This window comes from Phascolarctos cinereus, unplaced genomic scaffold (assembly GCF_003287225.1).
Source record: "Phascolarctos cinereus isolate Bilbo 61053 unplaced genomic scaffold, phaCin_HiC Scaffold_5;HRSCAF=322, whole genome shotgun sequence".
Taxonomy (NCBI): Eukaryota; Metazoa; Chordata; class Mammalia; order Diprotodontia; family Phascolarctidae; genus Phascolarctos; species Phascolarctos cinereus.
In genome coordinates, this window is record NW_027555958.1 from 266,705,065 (window position 1) to 266,723,043 (window position 17,979).

At 36.1% G+C, this 17,979-nt stretch overlaps 1 protein-coding gene across 7 annotated transcripts in view; it reads right to left on the reverse strand.

Moving 5' to 3' along the window:
* Positions 1-17,979, reverse strand: part of CYTH1 (cytohesin 1) — a 202,947-nt gene that overhangs the window by 39,168 nt on the left and 145,800 nt on the right. For all 7 annotated transcript variants that reach the window (XR_013487154.1, XM_078155825.1, XM_078155829.1 and 4 more), the window contains exons 4-10: positions 16,380-16,446; positions 15,782-15,900; positions 15,243-15,323; positions 12,073-12,185; positions 11,534-11,682; positions 10,781-10,892; positions 4,827-4,903 (exon numbers count right to left, since the gene is read on the reverse strand). Coding sequence is in view for 6 of the 7 variants with exons in the window: in XM_078155825.1 (XP_078011951.1) it covers positions 4,827-4,903; positions 10,781-10,892; positions 11,534-11,682; positions 12,073-12,185; positions 15,243-15,323; positions 15,782-15,900; positions 16,380-16,446 (718 nt within the window). In the remaining variant the exon portion in view is untranslated. The remainder of the gene's footprint in view (positions 1-4,826; positions 4,904-10,780; positions 10,893-11,533; positions 11,683-12,072; positions 12,186-15,242; positions 15,324-15,781; positions 15,901-16,379; positions 16,447-17,979) is intronic.

The window sequence follows — 17,979 nt, forward strand, 5'->3', positions numbered from 1 at the left end:
TCCTCCTTTTTCTACTCTTCTCTTAAGATCATCAAGAAATAGTAGGACCACTCCCAGAACTTATCTAATCAGGCTCCCTCTATGAGCCCTAATGATGATAGGGTTTAGAGAGGACACATGTATCATCTCATTACCATTTGACTATAAGTAGTTTATCCTTGTTTAGTCCTTTATCATTGTTCATTCATGTTTACCTTTTTATTTTTCTCTTGAAGTGTTCTGTTTCATCAAAAATTCATTTCCACCCCATAGGATTATATTCAGTTTTTCTGGTTAAATTATTCTTGGTTGTAAGCCTAGATTCTTTGTCTTCTGGAATATTATATTCCAAGTTTTCCTCTCCTGTTCAGTGGTGGCTACTAAATTACGTGTAATTTGACTGTGGCTCCTAGGTACTTGGATTCTTTCTTTCTGGCTACACGGAGTATTTTTTTTTTTTTGACCTAGAAGCTCTAGATTTTGGTTAGGATGCTCCTGGGGGTTTTCATTTGGTGGTTTGTTTTAGAGATGATCAAGGGATTCTTTCTATTTATACTCTGCTCTCTGGTTCAAAGAGAATTGGGTAGTTTTCTTTTATGATTTCTTGAAAAAGAATATCTAGATTTTTTTTGGTCATGGTATTCAGATATTTTAATGATTCCTAAATTTGTTCCAGGTCAGTTGTTTTTGCTATAAGATAATCATTTTTTTGTTGTCATTGTCTTCTACTCCTCCTCCTCCTTCATCTTTTGACTGTTTTAATATTTCTGTTTTTCTCATGGAGTCATTAGTTTCAAGTTAGCCCATTCTAATTTTCATGAAGTTTGTTGCTTAGGCAAGATTTTGTGCCTCTTGTGCTAAGCTGTTAATTCTGTTCCCAATTATTTCTCCCATAGCTCTTATTTCTTTTCCAATTTTTTCCTAAAGCACTCTCATTCCATTTATAAATTTAAAAAAAACCTCTTGCTTCATCTCTTCTAAAAATTCTATCTGATTTTGTGCTCAAGCTGTGTTTTTCTCTGAGGCACTACTTGTAGATGTTTTGGAGTCATTCTCTTCTTCTGAGTTTGTATTTGGAGCTTCTCTGTCACCATAATAGTATCTTATGGTGGGATTATTTTTTGTTTGCTTATTTTTCCAGCCTACTTCCTGATTTCTTACTTGATGCTAGGATTAGACTCTTTCACACTTCTTTAGGGAAGATCTAGGCTGATCTTGTTGCTTCTTTCATGGAATATTGACTTATGTCATTCCAGGATCTCAAAGACTGGCTCAGGACCTGCAAGCTCTCAGTGCTCACAAAGTGGTCTGATCAAGGGCAAAGTGTGATTGCTGTCCCCCTGGTCTAAACTCCCTAAGTTCCTGACCTGGGTTTGGGTCTTGGCAAAAGCAAAAATACTGCTGGACTCAGCCCCTATCAGCCCTGCTTTGGTCTGGAATTCCTGCTCTGGCTATTCTACTGTAGGTTGGACTAGATATTGGAAATGAGAGCCCACCCTGCTCTTGCAGGCTGAGCCACACCACTGTGGCTTGTTTCTGAACTTCTTTCTTTCTCAATACAATGCACCTCCCCACCAGTGAATACCACCTCCAGAGCACAAATTTCCTTTCCAGTCCACTCTGGATCTGTGGCCTACAACTGAGTAGTGTGCAATAAACATGCCAGTGAGAACCTGTCTCTGTCTCAGTTCCCCCAGTATGGGTCTGGTTTTGATCTGGGACCTCTTCTTTCCTCAATTCACAGCCTCTCCCTGGATCCTGGAGTTCTCTTAGGACACCATGCTTCTGTCCTGACCCTATCCCTATTGTCTGCTCACCTCTCTGCCTTCCTATAATAACCTAGACTGAACAAATGACTCACAGTGACTTTTTCTGGATTTCTCTTCAACTGGTACACTTCCTAGATCTATGTGGAGGAGTCTTTTTAGGTGAGAGCATACTGCACTGCCTTTTGTTATTCTACCATACTGGTTCCACCAGTATGAAAAACCATTCAACTTGCTAGCAATACAATGATCACCATCATTAACATATATAACGGGAATAGAGTATATCAAGGAACCCAGGTAACTGTGATGGAATGAGCTAAAGAGGGGTAATCCCAAGGAAGAAAGGCAAAAGAAACACACATAAACAGATACATACACACAGTATGGTAAAGATATACCCACACAGGTATACACTTTCAGTCTCTTTATGTGTATACATAGATACAAGTAATTCACTATGGCTCTAGATGTCACTAAATCTCTATTTTCTTCTGATGAGACATCTGCTTGAAGTCCAGCCTTTTCCTCTTTTATAGGATTCCCTAATTCTCTCTATTTCTCCTCCTGCTCAGGGCCATACCCTGCTCTCCCCTATCAGAACCAATGGAAGTATTTACTGCAGGAGTCCTGACATGGTAATTGCCAAACTTCAGTCTTACCAACCCCAACAGTAGAATCAGTCAGATCACTGTAATCTCCACACTTAGTGTAGGATGTATAAAGATGAGAGGGGTGTCATCACTGAAGGCATATATTTGGGAGGGAGACAGATTAGGGTGGAAAGCAGAAAACTGGTATCTCCAATTGACATTAAGAATTCATTTTTACACAGAAACAATGTTATAGTTATGATGATAGAGTGTATTATGATACTGCTAATATAGTTCAGCTGTATTTTGGATTAAACAGGTTTTTCTAGGATGGCCTGGAAATTTAACCACATTGAAAATATATTCTAAGTTCCAAATCACCAAGTTAAAAATGAACTTTCAGAATTTACTATTCTTAACTAGGGCTTCTTCCACCCTATCCCCCACTTCTCTCTATGTACACATATGCAGATAGTTCTAAAATAAGGCAAAAGTCAAGGCAGCTAACAGGAGTTTGTCTTCATCAAGAAGTCAAACTAAACAGAATTGGCAGAAAATTTAATCAATAAGCACTGGTTAAAGACCTATTATCTACGAGATACTGTAGTAGGTACTGAGGACAGAAAAACAAAAATCATGGAATGATAGAATTTTAGAGTTGGAATGGGCCTTTGTGATCTAGTCTAACTCCTTCAATTTATAAATTAGGAAACTGAGGTCAAGAAAAAGGATTTATAGGTAGCTAAGTGGCACAATGGATAGAATGCTGGCCTAGAATAAGGAAGACGAGTTCAAATCCAGCCTCAGACACTTACTAGCTGTGCGATTCTAGGCAAGTCACTTAACCTCTGACTGCCTCAATTTCTTCCACTGTAAAATGGGAATAATAGAACCTACCTCCCAGACTCATTGGGAGGATTAAATAAGGCAACAAAATGGGAAGGTCTGGCCAGACATCCTGGTCCTGAATAGGATTTTGCTATATAAGAATCCAAATGAGAACTGGAGGAAGACATCTCCCCCATTCTATTCTGACAGACAGACAGACTTGATGAAGAAAAAGAATGGAGGCAGCTAGGTGGCACAATGGATAGAGCAACAGCTTATTTCAAATCTGGACTAGATACTTACTATCTGTGTGACTTTGGGCAAGTCAACTAACTTCTCTGCCTCACTTTCCTCAACCTTAAAATAGGGATCTTAGGGTAATTGTGAAGATCAAATGAGATAATATTTGTAAAAAGTGCTATATAAATGCTATTTAATTATTATTACTATGTTATTACTATTTTAAAGCACTTGGCATAGTGCCTAGCACACAATGCTTAATAAATGTTTATTCCTTTCCCTTCCTTCTCCCCTCCTTATCTAAAGTTACATAACAAAGCCATATCCAGAATCCAGTTCTACTGAATCCTCATCCAGGGCCCTACACAGGATGTGCTAATAAATATTTAACAATCTGTTCTGGGGGCGGGGTGTGTGTGTGTGTGGGGGGGGGTGATGGAAAACACATCTTTATATTTAATTCTCATTATTAACACTTTTTAAAAGTCTAGATAATCAATAAAACAATAAATCAAGCCCTGATTTTAGCATTTAGTATTTCCAAGACGTAAATGTTTACGATGAAAATTTAATAATTGGCTAGAATCAGCTCAATCTAGCTTTCTTTTATGTGTTGTCTTTCCCCTATTAGACTCTGAGTTCCTTGAAGGCAAGTCTTTTGCCCTTTTTGGTATTCCTAGCACTTAGTGTAGTGCTTGGTACATAGTAGGTGTTTAATAAATATTTACTGACTCTTTATTGACTGGCTCCAGCACATTCCTAGCTCTACACCATCCTACAATTTTTCATAAGAGTCACAGGCTAATCTAGCTAGCCTCAAATATCTGCCTTTTGACAGTAAGTTATGCTATATGTCAATAAGTTATGTATTCCTATACAATTCAATAAGTTATATATTCCTATTTAAGCAACTGCATTCATATGCTGCTTATACTAACAAAGAATGACAATGAATATAATGCCAAATCAATTTAGTCCATGAAAGATAAAATGTTCCTACCTCTGGTACTCAACATTTTCTTCTATAGAGGTACATTTTTGCTCCGCATTTACCATAAAAATAGTATCTCACTACATTCCCTTTATAAGAAGATGAGAGGATTTTACTTATTGGGGATATATTAGTAGTATAAAAGACTTCTCTTCCCAGCCACAAATTAGCTGTTGCCATGAATACATTCATGTATTGCTCTTTATCTGACCATGGTTAGGGTCAAATGATATGGAGTAATCACCTGGATAAAGTCAGGGAATCTTCACTATTAGGTTCCCAGCTTATTGGATTTATTGTGGTGTGCCTCATTTATTTGGGTTTTAGTTAAAACCAAACAAAATGAGGCACATGTGTCTTGTGATGTTTTGCTCTAACAGTAAATGATTGACCCTCCCCTCTTGCCTCAGCAGGCTCAGATTCGCTCACCGTTGTATATTCAAAGTAGTAAAGGCAGTTGTCAGTCAGAATGAACCAGCGTCTCTTCCATGTCTTTACCCTGCCACCTGCAGAGCAAAAGGAGATACACATTTGACAAGAGACAACCAAGCTCAGTATAGGCTCCACAAAACACAAGTATTTCTTCTCAGAAAGGATGAATGAGTAGGAAGGAAGGGATATTATGGGAACAACTAGGTTATGGAAAATTTTACATCAGTTACAAAACACAAACAAGAGCCAAAACAGAAGCATCTTTCACAAGGTGCATGATCTGTGGCACAAGCAGAGCAAGCGAGGCTGAATGACATCCTTCAGATGGAATCAGACAGCAGGATGGACAGGGTTCAGGTGAAAAGAACCCAGTGGTAAGCAGTGCAAACTGACTTGTGCTAGAGAAGCATCAGCAAAAAGCAGATCAATGGAGCTGAAACTAGAGAGAAATAGGAGAGGGAAAAATGTAAACATCCTGACTTGGGACTAAATAGTATAAAGGATCTAACAAACCCAAAGGTATTTAAGGAGCTGCTACTTTAATCAGTCAGATATGGGAGCAGAGAGAAAAAAGAAACAAGAATCTTTAGTTCCTTTGCAATCAAATTCCAGTTTCATTGTGGAATACTGTAACTTTAGATGCCAGCTTTCATAACTGTCCTTTCCATGTTGATTAGGTTACCTCCATCTTGCCTATTTATAGGAAACTTAATATTGAAACTGTCAGGCTAATAATATCAAAAAACACTTTTTCTCTAATCTCAGGGCAAATAAAGGGCACACCTTATAATTATCATAGGAAAAATCAACTGTTTGGGTCTTCTATAACTTTTTTTCATTCTTCCAACTAAGGCATAAAGTTCACATATGTAGCAAGTCATAAAAGGAGGTAGGGAGAGCGGGTGTGCCTCTAAATAAGTATTAATGTTAGTGGTGGATGCTTCACTCAGTCCTACAGCCCTTTCCCACCCACCTTTTTCACTAGCCGTTAAACAGGCAAAGAATAATTGTATTCTATGAAGCTATATTGATACTAATAACAAAAGAATGAAAAAAGCTTCTTTGAAATTGACTCTAATCCAACCCTTATAACCTACTATCAAAATAACACAGTGAGCCTAATATTTTCCTCACAGCCATATTTTCCAGCTGTTCAAGTGAGGAAAAGAGGTGAAACTTCATAATTATTCTTTGATTTACAGGGTAAGCCTGTGTTAGTTAAAATCTATTTGGCATTTATGAATACATCTTTCCTTATCCTTTACCACATCCTGTATTACTACAAATTCTTTTTCAAGAGAGAATTATTTCTCTAGTCTACACAAAAAGCAAGGATCACACAACACAAAACAAATACTACCATAAGATCATATGATTCCAAGCTGGAACGATCTTAAAGGTTATCTAGTCTAACCCTTTTACTTTATGAATGGGCAAACAGGCCTACAAGGAGAGAATGTCTTACCCAAGGTCACACAGGTTATGTGACACACAGAACCAGAATTTGAATTCAAGTTTATTTGCTTTTTTTTTTTTAACTTCAAATCTAGAACTCTTTTTTACTACACCAGGGCCCATCATAGTACTGTGTTCCTACATGCCTTTCCAGATTCATACTCTTGAACAGAAAATGGTGAAGCTTTGAAAAGAAAAGATTTCCACTGGTCAGTGATTTTTTTTATAATCTTTCCATCAACATCAGATAATGCCAGGGGAAAAAGGGCCTACAGTAGTATAGACTGTTGGGTAATAAAAATGGAGCTCTGAAAACAATGTCAACAAAGAGCCTGGCAGATTAATAGAAGAACCAATTAATTTTTAGGCTCTCTATGAGATTTTGCTTAGATGTTACTGGCAGAGACAAGTAACGATTTTAACTACAAACTGTTGAGATTCTAAATAACTACTGTCTTGGCTGTTAAATCAACTTTGGCATTATGAGGTGTGTCCACCAACCTATATAGCTCTAATCTTAAGCAACTGAAGAGCAGACCTCTTCCCATCAAACTGTCTAACTGATATCATGTGAAGCATTCTTGTCTGACCTTAAATGGGAAATGTGATCAAAGAGCATGGATAAGGAAAAACTAATAAATCAATGAGATGATGAAGATGTAGAAAAAAGGAAAATCTGGGTGTGCAGGAGAAAGAAAAATGGGGAGAAGAAAAAGAAGAGGCATATTGAGATGGTGATTTTTTTGTTTTTTTCAAGATGAAACCCAAAGGGTCTGAGAGAACTTCTGCTTTGAAGATACTGGGCCTGTCTAATGCTCAGCATACAATGAACATTCAAACATGAACTAAATCACTTATATGCATAAGAGCCCGTCCCTATCCCATTACAGAATGACACCCTGATGACACAAAAAGTCCTTTGAGAAGAGACAGTGAAAAAAGGCTGTAGAGTGCCAAAAGAACGTAGGGAAAAATCCAGGAGATAAAGCAAAACAGAATATACGTATTTCTCTGATTACAGAGAAGCTTGATCATTTCCTCAGGACAGTTCCTTGTGGTTATAAAGAATTCTACCATGAAGCACTGCCACAGAAAGTGTTTCTATGTTGAAGGAACAGACATAAAATGAGCAGACGCATCACTGAGAGCACCTCGGACAGTCCCTGTGGAACTCACAGGAAAACCTCCCACCTTCATAAGTGATATATCCCCTCCTTCCACTGGTTTAGGTGTAATGGTGGATATGCCCACTCTTGCTCCCTTTCCTTCCTCCTTTACTTCCAATATGACATATGGATCTCCTGAACTCCTTTTATGATTTCTTGATTTTAGGTACTTTTCTTCTCCCAATCATTCTTTTAGCTCAGGCTCTCAAATGAGAAGTCCCAGAAATATCTCCACTTAAATAAGTTTTGTCATTGGTGTATTAGTGGTTTGTTTAGTCACTGGTTCTCTCTTTGGCTCTAATCTGGTAACACTTAGATGCAGAAACTTTGCAGAGACCTTTGGCTGGGAAAAATGTAAGCACTTCTTAGGAAATTAGCAAACAGAGAAAGAATGAATCTATACTAATAATGTAACTTGAAGGTCAATGCTAGACTTTCCACACTGACTGACTGAAAAAAGGGCTGATGAACACGTAATTCTCCAATGATGCTTGGAAACTAGCAGAAAGAATATAGGTGGCTTTTCTTTTATTTCCTAAACTTTGTCTTTTACTTTTTTTTACTTCATTTTTTGCATTACACTTTTTATTACATTTTGAATTCAGAAAACACCAGTTCTACACTTCACAAGAACAAAGACTTAGAAATGCCCCAAAGGGTCAACTCTACTTCTTTTCCAGAAGCACAGTAACTTTGAGAAAACAAACGGTCCTACTTCTTCCTCTCAACAATTTCAGAAATAACTTTAGAAAGAGCAGTGATACACAGATTTTAAATGGATTTGAGCAAATCTGTGTGTGTGTGTGTGTGTGTGTACACTTATGATATGAACAGATCTTGTCAATAACCCTAAGGACAATTTTATTAGATCTCTCCTGATCTCACAGACCCATGTTTATGATGTCTTCAGCCTACTGTACACTAACACACATTAAATACATATGGTGAAATTGTGAATTTAAGTTATCTGAGGCCTTGGGGTCTATGAGAAGTACTATTCTTGGTACTTATTAAAATGCAAAAAAATGAAATTTCTATAACCCCTTGATCCTGAGCAGAATTCCCTAGGGACTGTGCAAAAAGTCAGAAGCAGCATTAACAGTACCACCAGCAATTACAAAAACAGAAGAACCAAAAAATAAAATAAAATAAAATGCTGCAGCAATTACAGTGGCCTGTGCAGAGCAAGAGAGCAGGTGGGGGATGGGGGTGGGGGATTACATACCTCCTGGAGTTTGGGGCAAGGAAAAGAAGAGCCAAAATCATGGAAACATACAAATGAGGGAGAAAAGAAAATTAAAACAAATAAATTAAACCAGGCTCCTTATTCTTATTATGCAATGCATCAGTCACATTCATGTCTGCCTGGAGAAGGAGCTAAGCATAAAAATGCTTTCTCCTGGGAGCAAGTTTTCAGCTGGCCATTAGTTAAATGTTCAGTGAAAGTCCAGGAATCTTATATTCCACCACACACTTGGCTAATGTAAAATTAGAGGCAAGTACTGAAAACGTGGCCCAAAAGAAGTTACAATTCAGCATTTATAAAGCTAATACTTATTAGCATGTCCAGAACCCAGGGAAAAGGAATCAAAACTCCTGGCAACAAATATCAGTTCTGAGAAAATGAAGTTTCTATCTAAAGCTGGTCAAGTTTTTGTTTTTTTAAGTACATCCAAGTATACATACATATGTGTATCTGGTACAAAGAATACATATGCATGTGTATAATTATGTTTACATTACAATGATAATTACAATGATAATGATGGCTGCCTCTCCATCACAATTACTGAGGTGGTCATTTTAGGTTTCTTTATCATGTAATACATCAGCCAGATGTAAGGCCTAGGAAAGCTTGACTGAAGTTTATAAAATCGATGCAATGAACCACAAGTTTGTTTAAAAAATATAATTAAAACTGGAACTAACTACTGGAGGAAGTAAACTGAACCTCAGTTGCACTTTTTCTGTTTTTTCCCCTAATCTTATTTTTATCTTAATTTTAGTTTATATCAGCTTCTTTTCCAACAGCTGCACTTTCAAAATTCCCTTTTGGGCCTAGCTGCTTGGAAATAATGGTAAATAGCAAGTTAACTGGTTTAGTTGATTTTAAAGCAGGGATTGCGCTAAGGGGTATATGTACTACTGGTTTAAAGAAGCACAAAATATTGTCTTATTCCTGAGTAACATTCAAAATGCAAACCACTATGGTGGCCCTTTAACATTGAATACCTTGTAATTAGGGGTAAATATGGTTTTAAAAATGGAAAACTGTAAATCCTATGAATTAGTGGATAGTGGAAAGACACCATTTCATCTTTTTACAGATGTCAACGATAACCAAGTTAGAAACTATTTCTAACGTCATTGGGGTACTTAATTGAGATGGTTTAGGAAGATTATTATACCCATAAATTAGCTGATAAAGAAGAGAATCACCCACAGGTAATAGGGCAAGGTAGAATGGAACAAGTTACTACTTTTGTGCAATAATAATATAGAGTCCAAATAGTCTGGGACCCTTCTGTTTATTGAGTTTAGGAGGCAGATCAGTTCTTTCTATATTTTGAACAGTTCATATCAACATAAACATTTTCACAAGGAAATATGTGAACCTGTATAAAATCCTTACAGAAAAACAGATTACTTCTGGATACCTCAACCCTCACTTGCTGCCAGGGAAGATATGATCATAAGTTCCAGCAACAGAAGCTCACCTCATGCAGAGGGAGAGAAGGAAATAGAACATTTACAATTTTTTTCTAATGAATATATCTGATTTAAACTGGAAAGGAGAGGGGGAAAATTCCACTGCCTGAGAATGATTAAGAGTGCTGTGTATGCAGCTGCAATCAAGCGCTCTGGGGTTGCCATGCATGCTGTCTGCTCATGGAGCCAGAACGCAGAAGGAAGTGATGATGCACTGGGAGGTGGGGAAAAGGCAGGAGCACCAGATACAAGGTATAGGAATGGGAAATAGAAAGATGGACACCACTGTTCACTTCCCACATGGCTTAAGGGGAAGAGGGGAAAAGGGGAAAGAACCAATACCTACAGGAATTTCCTTGAAACACAACCTGGTTAATGAACCCCAGAGGTGAAAATGTGGGAAACATATATTTGGACATTCCACAGCTAAGTCAGGTTTATTTCTCAACAGGGCATATATAACAGTGAGCTAAAGGAGAGATATACTACTTTTTTTTTCAGATGGAAATTTGTTATAAAACAAACCACATTAATGTCCCTACATAACTACCCCTAACACCACTCTCTTTGCCAAGAATAATACAAATTCCTTCCTCTGCCCTGCTCACAGGAGCTACTCACCAAGTTTTAGTAGCCAGCCTTCACGATCTGGATTGAAGAAAGTATGAGTGAGGTCATTTCCGTCATCTTCAGGGATTTTAAAGGGTTCATTTTTTATGCTCTCGTAGAGATTCTGGGACAAAAGATTACATTATATATATATATGTCTCTGACACTATCAATGTTGTTCCTTTCACCCATTATTTTTAGTCCTTTCCTTTAAAAAAATGATTAAATTTGAAGCCTAATGGATATTTAAGGATAAAAGCATATAAATACATGGGAAAATAAAAAGCGCCAGATCTCTTGTCCAACATAACTCCCTTATTCAAGACTTAAACTCTACCATCCCTTTCTCAATTGTTTACTTCGGTCTCTACGCCCACTTAGCAATAAAATTTAATCCTTTCCTCCTCAGCAACAAACCCATTCCAAAGTCAACAAATTCTCCTGATCCAAAAAAGTTCTGACTAACAATAATTCGTATCAGAGAAGAAGCATGATACAGAAGACAGGGTACTGAGCCTAGAGTCAGGAAGACCAGAATTTAAATCTTGCCTCAGACACTTACTAGCTGTGTGACTTTAGCAAGTCACTTAAACCTCTCAAACTCTCATCTGTAAAATGGGGATAATAACAACAACTAATACAAAGGGTTACTGTGAGACTCAAATGAGACAATATATATGGAGCACTTTATAAAAACCTTAAAGTGTTACATGTGTTAGTGTCCCAATTTTAAAACGACATAATAACTATCTTCCACACACTCACCCTGAGCAGCTCTTCTGGTAGATCACCTCCATCATTAATACCTCGATTCATGCCAATGAACCTCTCCACTGTGGGCTTATCTTTGACATTGGGATTATGGAGACTAGTATTCAACATAATGATGGCAAAGGAGAGAACATAGCAAGTGTCTATAAGAAATAAAACGGCAAAAACATGGCAATGCTGAGAAGATCGGTCATATGTCAAATAGGAAAACAATAATAACTGACCAATGGAATCAAGGATTAAAAATCTTGATCTCCAGAAGAGTCTCCTGAATTCATTCCAAAGCTTCTAATCACCCTGTAGAAACAGGCAATTGACAGAGCTACAAGACAAAGTTGACGACAAGCTATGCCAGTGTTTGCCATCTGAAGGTATTCCATACATCCAACACCAGAACTACAAAGGGAAAGGCAAAATGTGATAGATGTTCCTATGGCCCCTATACACTTTAAAAATTACTCAGTGGCAAGAAAAGAATCTACCAAAACTGCCTAGAAGACATGGGATTAGTGACTGCTAATAGCCTTATTTACCTGTGGATTGAAAGACTCCATTATTGCATTGACAATACCGCTGTGCAAATGCCTCCATCATTCGATCAATCTTCTGTGCCTCTCCTGGAAGACGAAAGCTCCACAGAAACTGCCTATATAGTAGAGAGAATGTCTGTTATGGTATCCTTAGAAGACAACTTTTTTCCTATCGATTTCAAAACATCCAGTAACATTTTATATGAAAGAGTGATAAAATGGTCTATTTGGTTTCATAAATTCTATCCTAAAGTACTGGACAGATCCATTCCCTTCTCTACATTTCAGACATATCAGCCAATCCTATTTATGCTAACAAAATAGCTGATTTGTTCTGATAACAAGTATGAGGAAATGGTAGAAACCGTACAACATATCACTGGATAGTTATAAAAATTTAGTATCTATTGAATGCTCAGCAAGGCGTTTAGTTACTAGAATGATAAATCAGAAGCTCCCTCCCTTTCATGGACTAACAAACAACAAATATCAATGCTACAAATACAGACTTTAAAATACCCTGAAGAATTCAACCAAAAACTGTACTGGAATTAGACCTTTATCACAAATAATGTCTGCAATCACCTATACATAACATTGATTTCTAAAAACTTGACCACAACTTTTATACACTCATAATCTCTAAGCTTAATGGAACAAACATCCTACAAACTGTAGAAACTTGAGAGGAAGTAAAAAAAAATCAAATGGGGGTGTGTGTGTGTTTGTGTGTGTATGTGTGTGTATATGACTACATACCTCACATACACACACACACACATATATATAGATAGATAGATAGATAGATAGATAGATAGATAGATAGATATGTAAGTTCCCTGTTGCACTCTACTTTCATTCAACCACAAAAATCAGTTCCATTTTATATTAAGTATAAAAGAAGAAATCACAGGACAGCAACTTGTTCCAGGACTATTTTTATCTGAACTCAAGGGGAAAATGAGAAGATGATGATGATAATGATAACAATGATGATGATGATGATTCTGGATTTGCTGAATGTAACCAACAGTGATATAACTGGAGAAAGCCCAGGAAATGGTAACATAAAGGCATGGATTCCAAAGGTGCTACATCTACACAAACTTTACCAACAAAAGAAGCAACAACCAAATGACTAAATGCTGCAGATTTGTTTTTAGGGAAAGAGATTTATTAGAGCAATTGATGATCAATTTATTGCCACCAGAAAATATAAAAAGGCTTTAGTTAAGGAAATTGGACTGTACTAGAGTCACAGCATCATTACAGACAGAACTGTTGCCCACAAATAAGTGCCTGGGCACATTAATCCAAAAATGTTAAATCAATGTTTAGATTAATATGATTATGTTAGATTTCACCACACTGAATAATTTTAATTTCTAAACTATGTGGAATAGAAAGTTTTCAAATATCTCAAGTAGGAATATATACCAAATATACCAAGTAGGAAGGTGAAGAACATGTTATCCCTGTCATCCTGTGTGCTAATATAGCTGTCCATAAGAAGTTTTCAGTAAATTTACTGAAGATAAGCAACACCTCAATACTCTTATTCAATTACAAAAAAGTCAACTTATCCATTTGTGCAATAATTTGTAGGATATTAAATATAAAAGAACGATAGCATGATAGCAACTTGTTTTTGGACTGTTTCTACCTAAAATCCATCAAAAAGAATGAGAAAAATAAGATAAGAGTGGCAACACCTACACTTTATACTGGTCTTTAAGGTTTGCAAAGCTCTTTATATACATGATCTCACTTAAGCCTAATAACCCTGTGAGGCAGGTAGCATAGGTATAAAACATCAGAAAAAGGGAAAATCAATATTGTCTGATTAGAGAGAGTAACCTCTTTCCTCAGACTAGTAAACAGAATCAGACTATATATACCCTTTGTTATAAGCAAACTCAATATACGAAAATCCTGATTTATGCAAAATAAAATTCCCCAAATGATCTACATAAATATTCTTTTTAAAGAGGGATCAAGTCAATTGATGAGATCCAGCCTTCAGCTTAATTTCATCTAGTTGTGAAATGAAAACGTTAAAACAAGTACCAAGAAATGATGTCACTCTACTATGCCCAGGTAGTAAAAATTCAACATAGTTTTGTAAGTGATTTGTGACGATCATATAAAAGAATCCCAAGATGACAGGTGGAATTTAGAACTGAAGTAAATTTTTCTTTACAAAATGAGGTATTTACTTCTCTACTTTCTGAAGATATAAATTAGAGATTTTCTTCATAGAAAAAAAAAAGGATAGAAGACATTAAATACACTTGTACTTCCATTATTTGAAGAGGAACAAATAAGAAATTCTAGTTACTTTTTAGCTATTATTTATAAAACTTTTAGGTTTGTTTCATCATTATATTTAACGCAGCCCCTGGGTGTGGGACATAGTAGGCACTTAAATACTTGCTGATTGATCTAAGAGCAGTATTAATAAATAAGTTAAATCTTTGCCTCACGGAGATTTGGCAAAAAAATTGGTTATCTCTCTTCCCTATTCTTCCTTTCCCTTTCTACATTTCCCACCTCTCTGTTAATTGTCCTTAACAAGCTGTAATCTGCCTTAAATTTGTTGTACTTATGGAATAGTATTATGTTTTCTCTTTTAAAAATTTAAGGCAGGATGGTACTAGTGGCAAGAATATTGAATTGAGAATCAGATGATCTGAATTTTAATTCTAACTCCGCTTTTAACTAACTGTGTAACAATGAACATGCCTCATTGCCTCTATAAACTGAGAGGTGGAAGATACTAGATGACTTCTAAGGCCTTGTCTAGTTCTAAAGTTCAATGACTAATATATTTCTTTAACAAATCAGGTTGTTTTTTTTAAATTTATGTGACTCAATTTTTTTTAATGAGTCACAGTCCTACCTGGATAAGGAAAAAAAGTTTTTCACCTCTTCTATAAATAAAAGTTCTTCTAGGCCATTTAAATCATGAATCAATCAACAAAGTAACCATTGTATAAAATGATGATATTTGATTTTGACATCTTTCACAATTCCCCTTAACCATCTAAAAAATCAATTTTAAGACTTATAGATTTACTAAAATACTCCCTATGATATACAACAGAAACTTTTAAACAACAATCATTTGATTCCAAAGCTGCCTTTCATGCCTTATTTATCTCTAGTATACTCACCGTAATGCCTGGACAAGATTAAGATCTGTGAATTCATGCAACTCTACAAAAGCATGAAGAACTTGGATGTTAAACTCATCTCTGTGAAGGTTAATTAAAAAAAAAGACAAGAGGAGCAAAATTAAAAGTCATAGTTCATCACAAGATAAAATTCATCACAGCTTCCCACCATCCCTTGGAGGCAAAAATCCATTTTAAAAGGATATTCTTAGAGATTAACTCCCTTTGGATCAGAAACTAAAGCCACTGCCATAGAATGTCCACAACTTGGAAAATACAAATCAGATTTTCCATTTAAGATTATCTATATCCAATATATTTTGTTACCTATGACATGATATTATAGAATCTCACAGCAGGAAGGTACTTTGGAGAGCCTATAGTCCAAAGGCAGGTTGGAGAACAGGGCTCCCAACCCTAATTCTCTTACTTCAGGTTTGAGAAAGTTACAAAAGTACAGTTTGGGAGGGGAGATCTGTTTTACTGTATAGCTCTTTACTTTATTCTTTTCTACCTCCCCCGAAGCCAGGGCTATATACCTTTCACCCAGGTAGTCTCCAATAGCAGTTTTGTTGAGCCCTTCACCTTTGTACAGGAACTGTGCAATATCTTCACAAGTGTTCTTCAGCAGGTCATTCTCTATTAAGAACTGGATCCCCTAGAATATCACAAGAAAAGTGTCAATAATTCTAACAAGCTTTATATACATTCTCTCACTTGATGTTCATAACAATCTGTAAGGAAGTAACTACAGGTATTTTTCATGGGTCACACAGCTAGCAAGTCAGAAGCAGAATTCAAACCTAGGCCTCTCCTTAATCCAAGATCAATGCTTCTACTATTCCACAGTGGCCCTCATTAAATACATCTATAAGGAAAAAGGACAGAGGAGGAAACAAGTGTGACCAAATTGAACTTATAAGGATTCAACAAATATTCCCTGATTGAAAAAAATTAGAGCAATAGTTATCAGAGCTCTCCATCAGTTGCTAGGCATAATACTAAAGGCATAATACATTAATTTCTACAGGATCATCAGAAATAAAAAAGCTCGAGGACACTTTGGGGTTCTTATCTAAAGTCATACCTGAAAGAAGCCATCCACTTATAGTCATGACTGCATCCAATTTTACTTACCTTTTTGGGGTCCATATTGAACTTTTTCCTGCCCATGGCTACCTGTTTGTTCCTCTGCATGTTTTTCCTATAAAACAATCACCACAACAATTTATTAGTGCCCTAAGGAGAATGATTATGAAAATGAACATATACCCAAAGGTATACCTGGAGAAAATTAATTTATGCACACAAGAAACCCAGACAAGTAAAATTTGGCTTCAAAATATTAACAAAAAATTCAATGACAGTATTTAAATTGTCATTTTTTACATTTCGTGAATGTCATAGAAACGTCCTATTCAGTAGGGGTAAGGATATTTGGGTATACAAGTTACTTTCTTCCATATACAAGGGCTGGTTTAAGTTGGGTTAAACAGGCATTTTTTCCAGTCGAAATTTGTATTTAATTTGGAACAATGAAATGTAGACATCAGTGAAACTATTTAGAGGAAATGCAGGAAATGTAGAACTAAAATAAATTTAGATGAATTCCATGATGTTTCTAAGATGAATCCTGTAGTCTTATAAAATGCATATGGATTTAGTCTAGAGATTCTAAAAATGATTCTTAATGTAAATTATGATTGAAATTCATGGGTGTTAGGTTTTTTTATTATTAAATTCATGTGTGTCTTCTCATAACTCACTGTTTAATGTATGTTTGAAAAGGAGGCTATAAATAAAATGCAGAATAAAAAAGTTAATGGAGAATAACAGACTCTTAGGAATGGAAAGTATCTCAGAGATCATCACCCTTATTTTACAAATAAGCAAAGTGAGGGTCAAAGCTTGTCAAACACAACTAACTAGTGGCAAAACCATGAAGAACCCATATCTCCTGATTCCCAGGCCTGCAATAAATTAATCTTTCTGTTATCCATAAAAGAAACAGTTAGACATAATTTTGGTTTAATTAACTAAGAAAGATTAAACCGGCCTATGTGCTAGTCCCACATTGTCTCCTCTTCTTTCCAAAGGTTGTCTTCACCTTGCCTGTAATGTAGTCCCACTTCACTGCCACTTCACAAAATCTCTAGTTTCCTTCTAAGTTCTGTTGAAGTATCATTTCCTATAAGTTGCTGGTCTGGTTTTTTTCTGCAGGAATGCTTCAAATGCCTCTTTTTTGTTGAACATCCATATTTTTCATTAATGGTTAAGCTCAGGTTTTCAGAATGTGTCACCTTCAAGAAAGCTTTAAAAGCCTGATTTTATATGTTTAATATGAATGTATATGTAGAGCCTATATCAGACTGCATGCTGTCTTGGGCAGGGGGACGGAAGGGAGAAGGAGAAAATTTAGAACTTAAAATATTATGGAAGTGAACGTGGAAAACTAAAATTAAATTAATTAATTAATTTTGAAACCCTGATTTTATTGAATGTCTATCTTTTTTCATTAAAAGTTAGGTTCAGGTTTTCAGTATATGTCACCTTCAGTTGTATCTTGAGCTTTTTTGCTCAAGAACACATTGTTCCATTCCTTCCTATGATTTATTGTAGATGCAGAGTTGTCCTGTGTTATTCAAATTTCCTTTCCTTTATATTTCTTTCCTTTCTTCTCCTGGTCACTTGCAGAATTTGTTGTTTGTCATTGGGATGGTTAGATTTAACCACCACA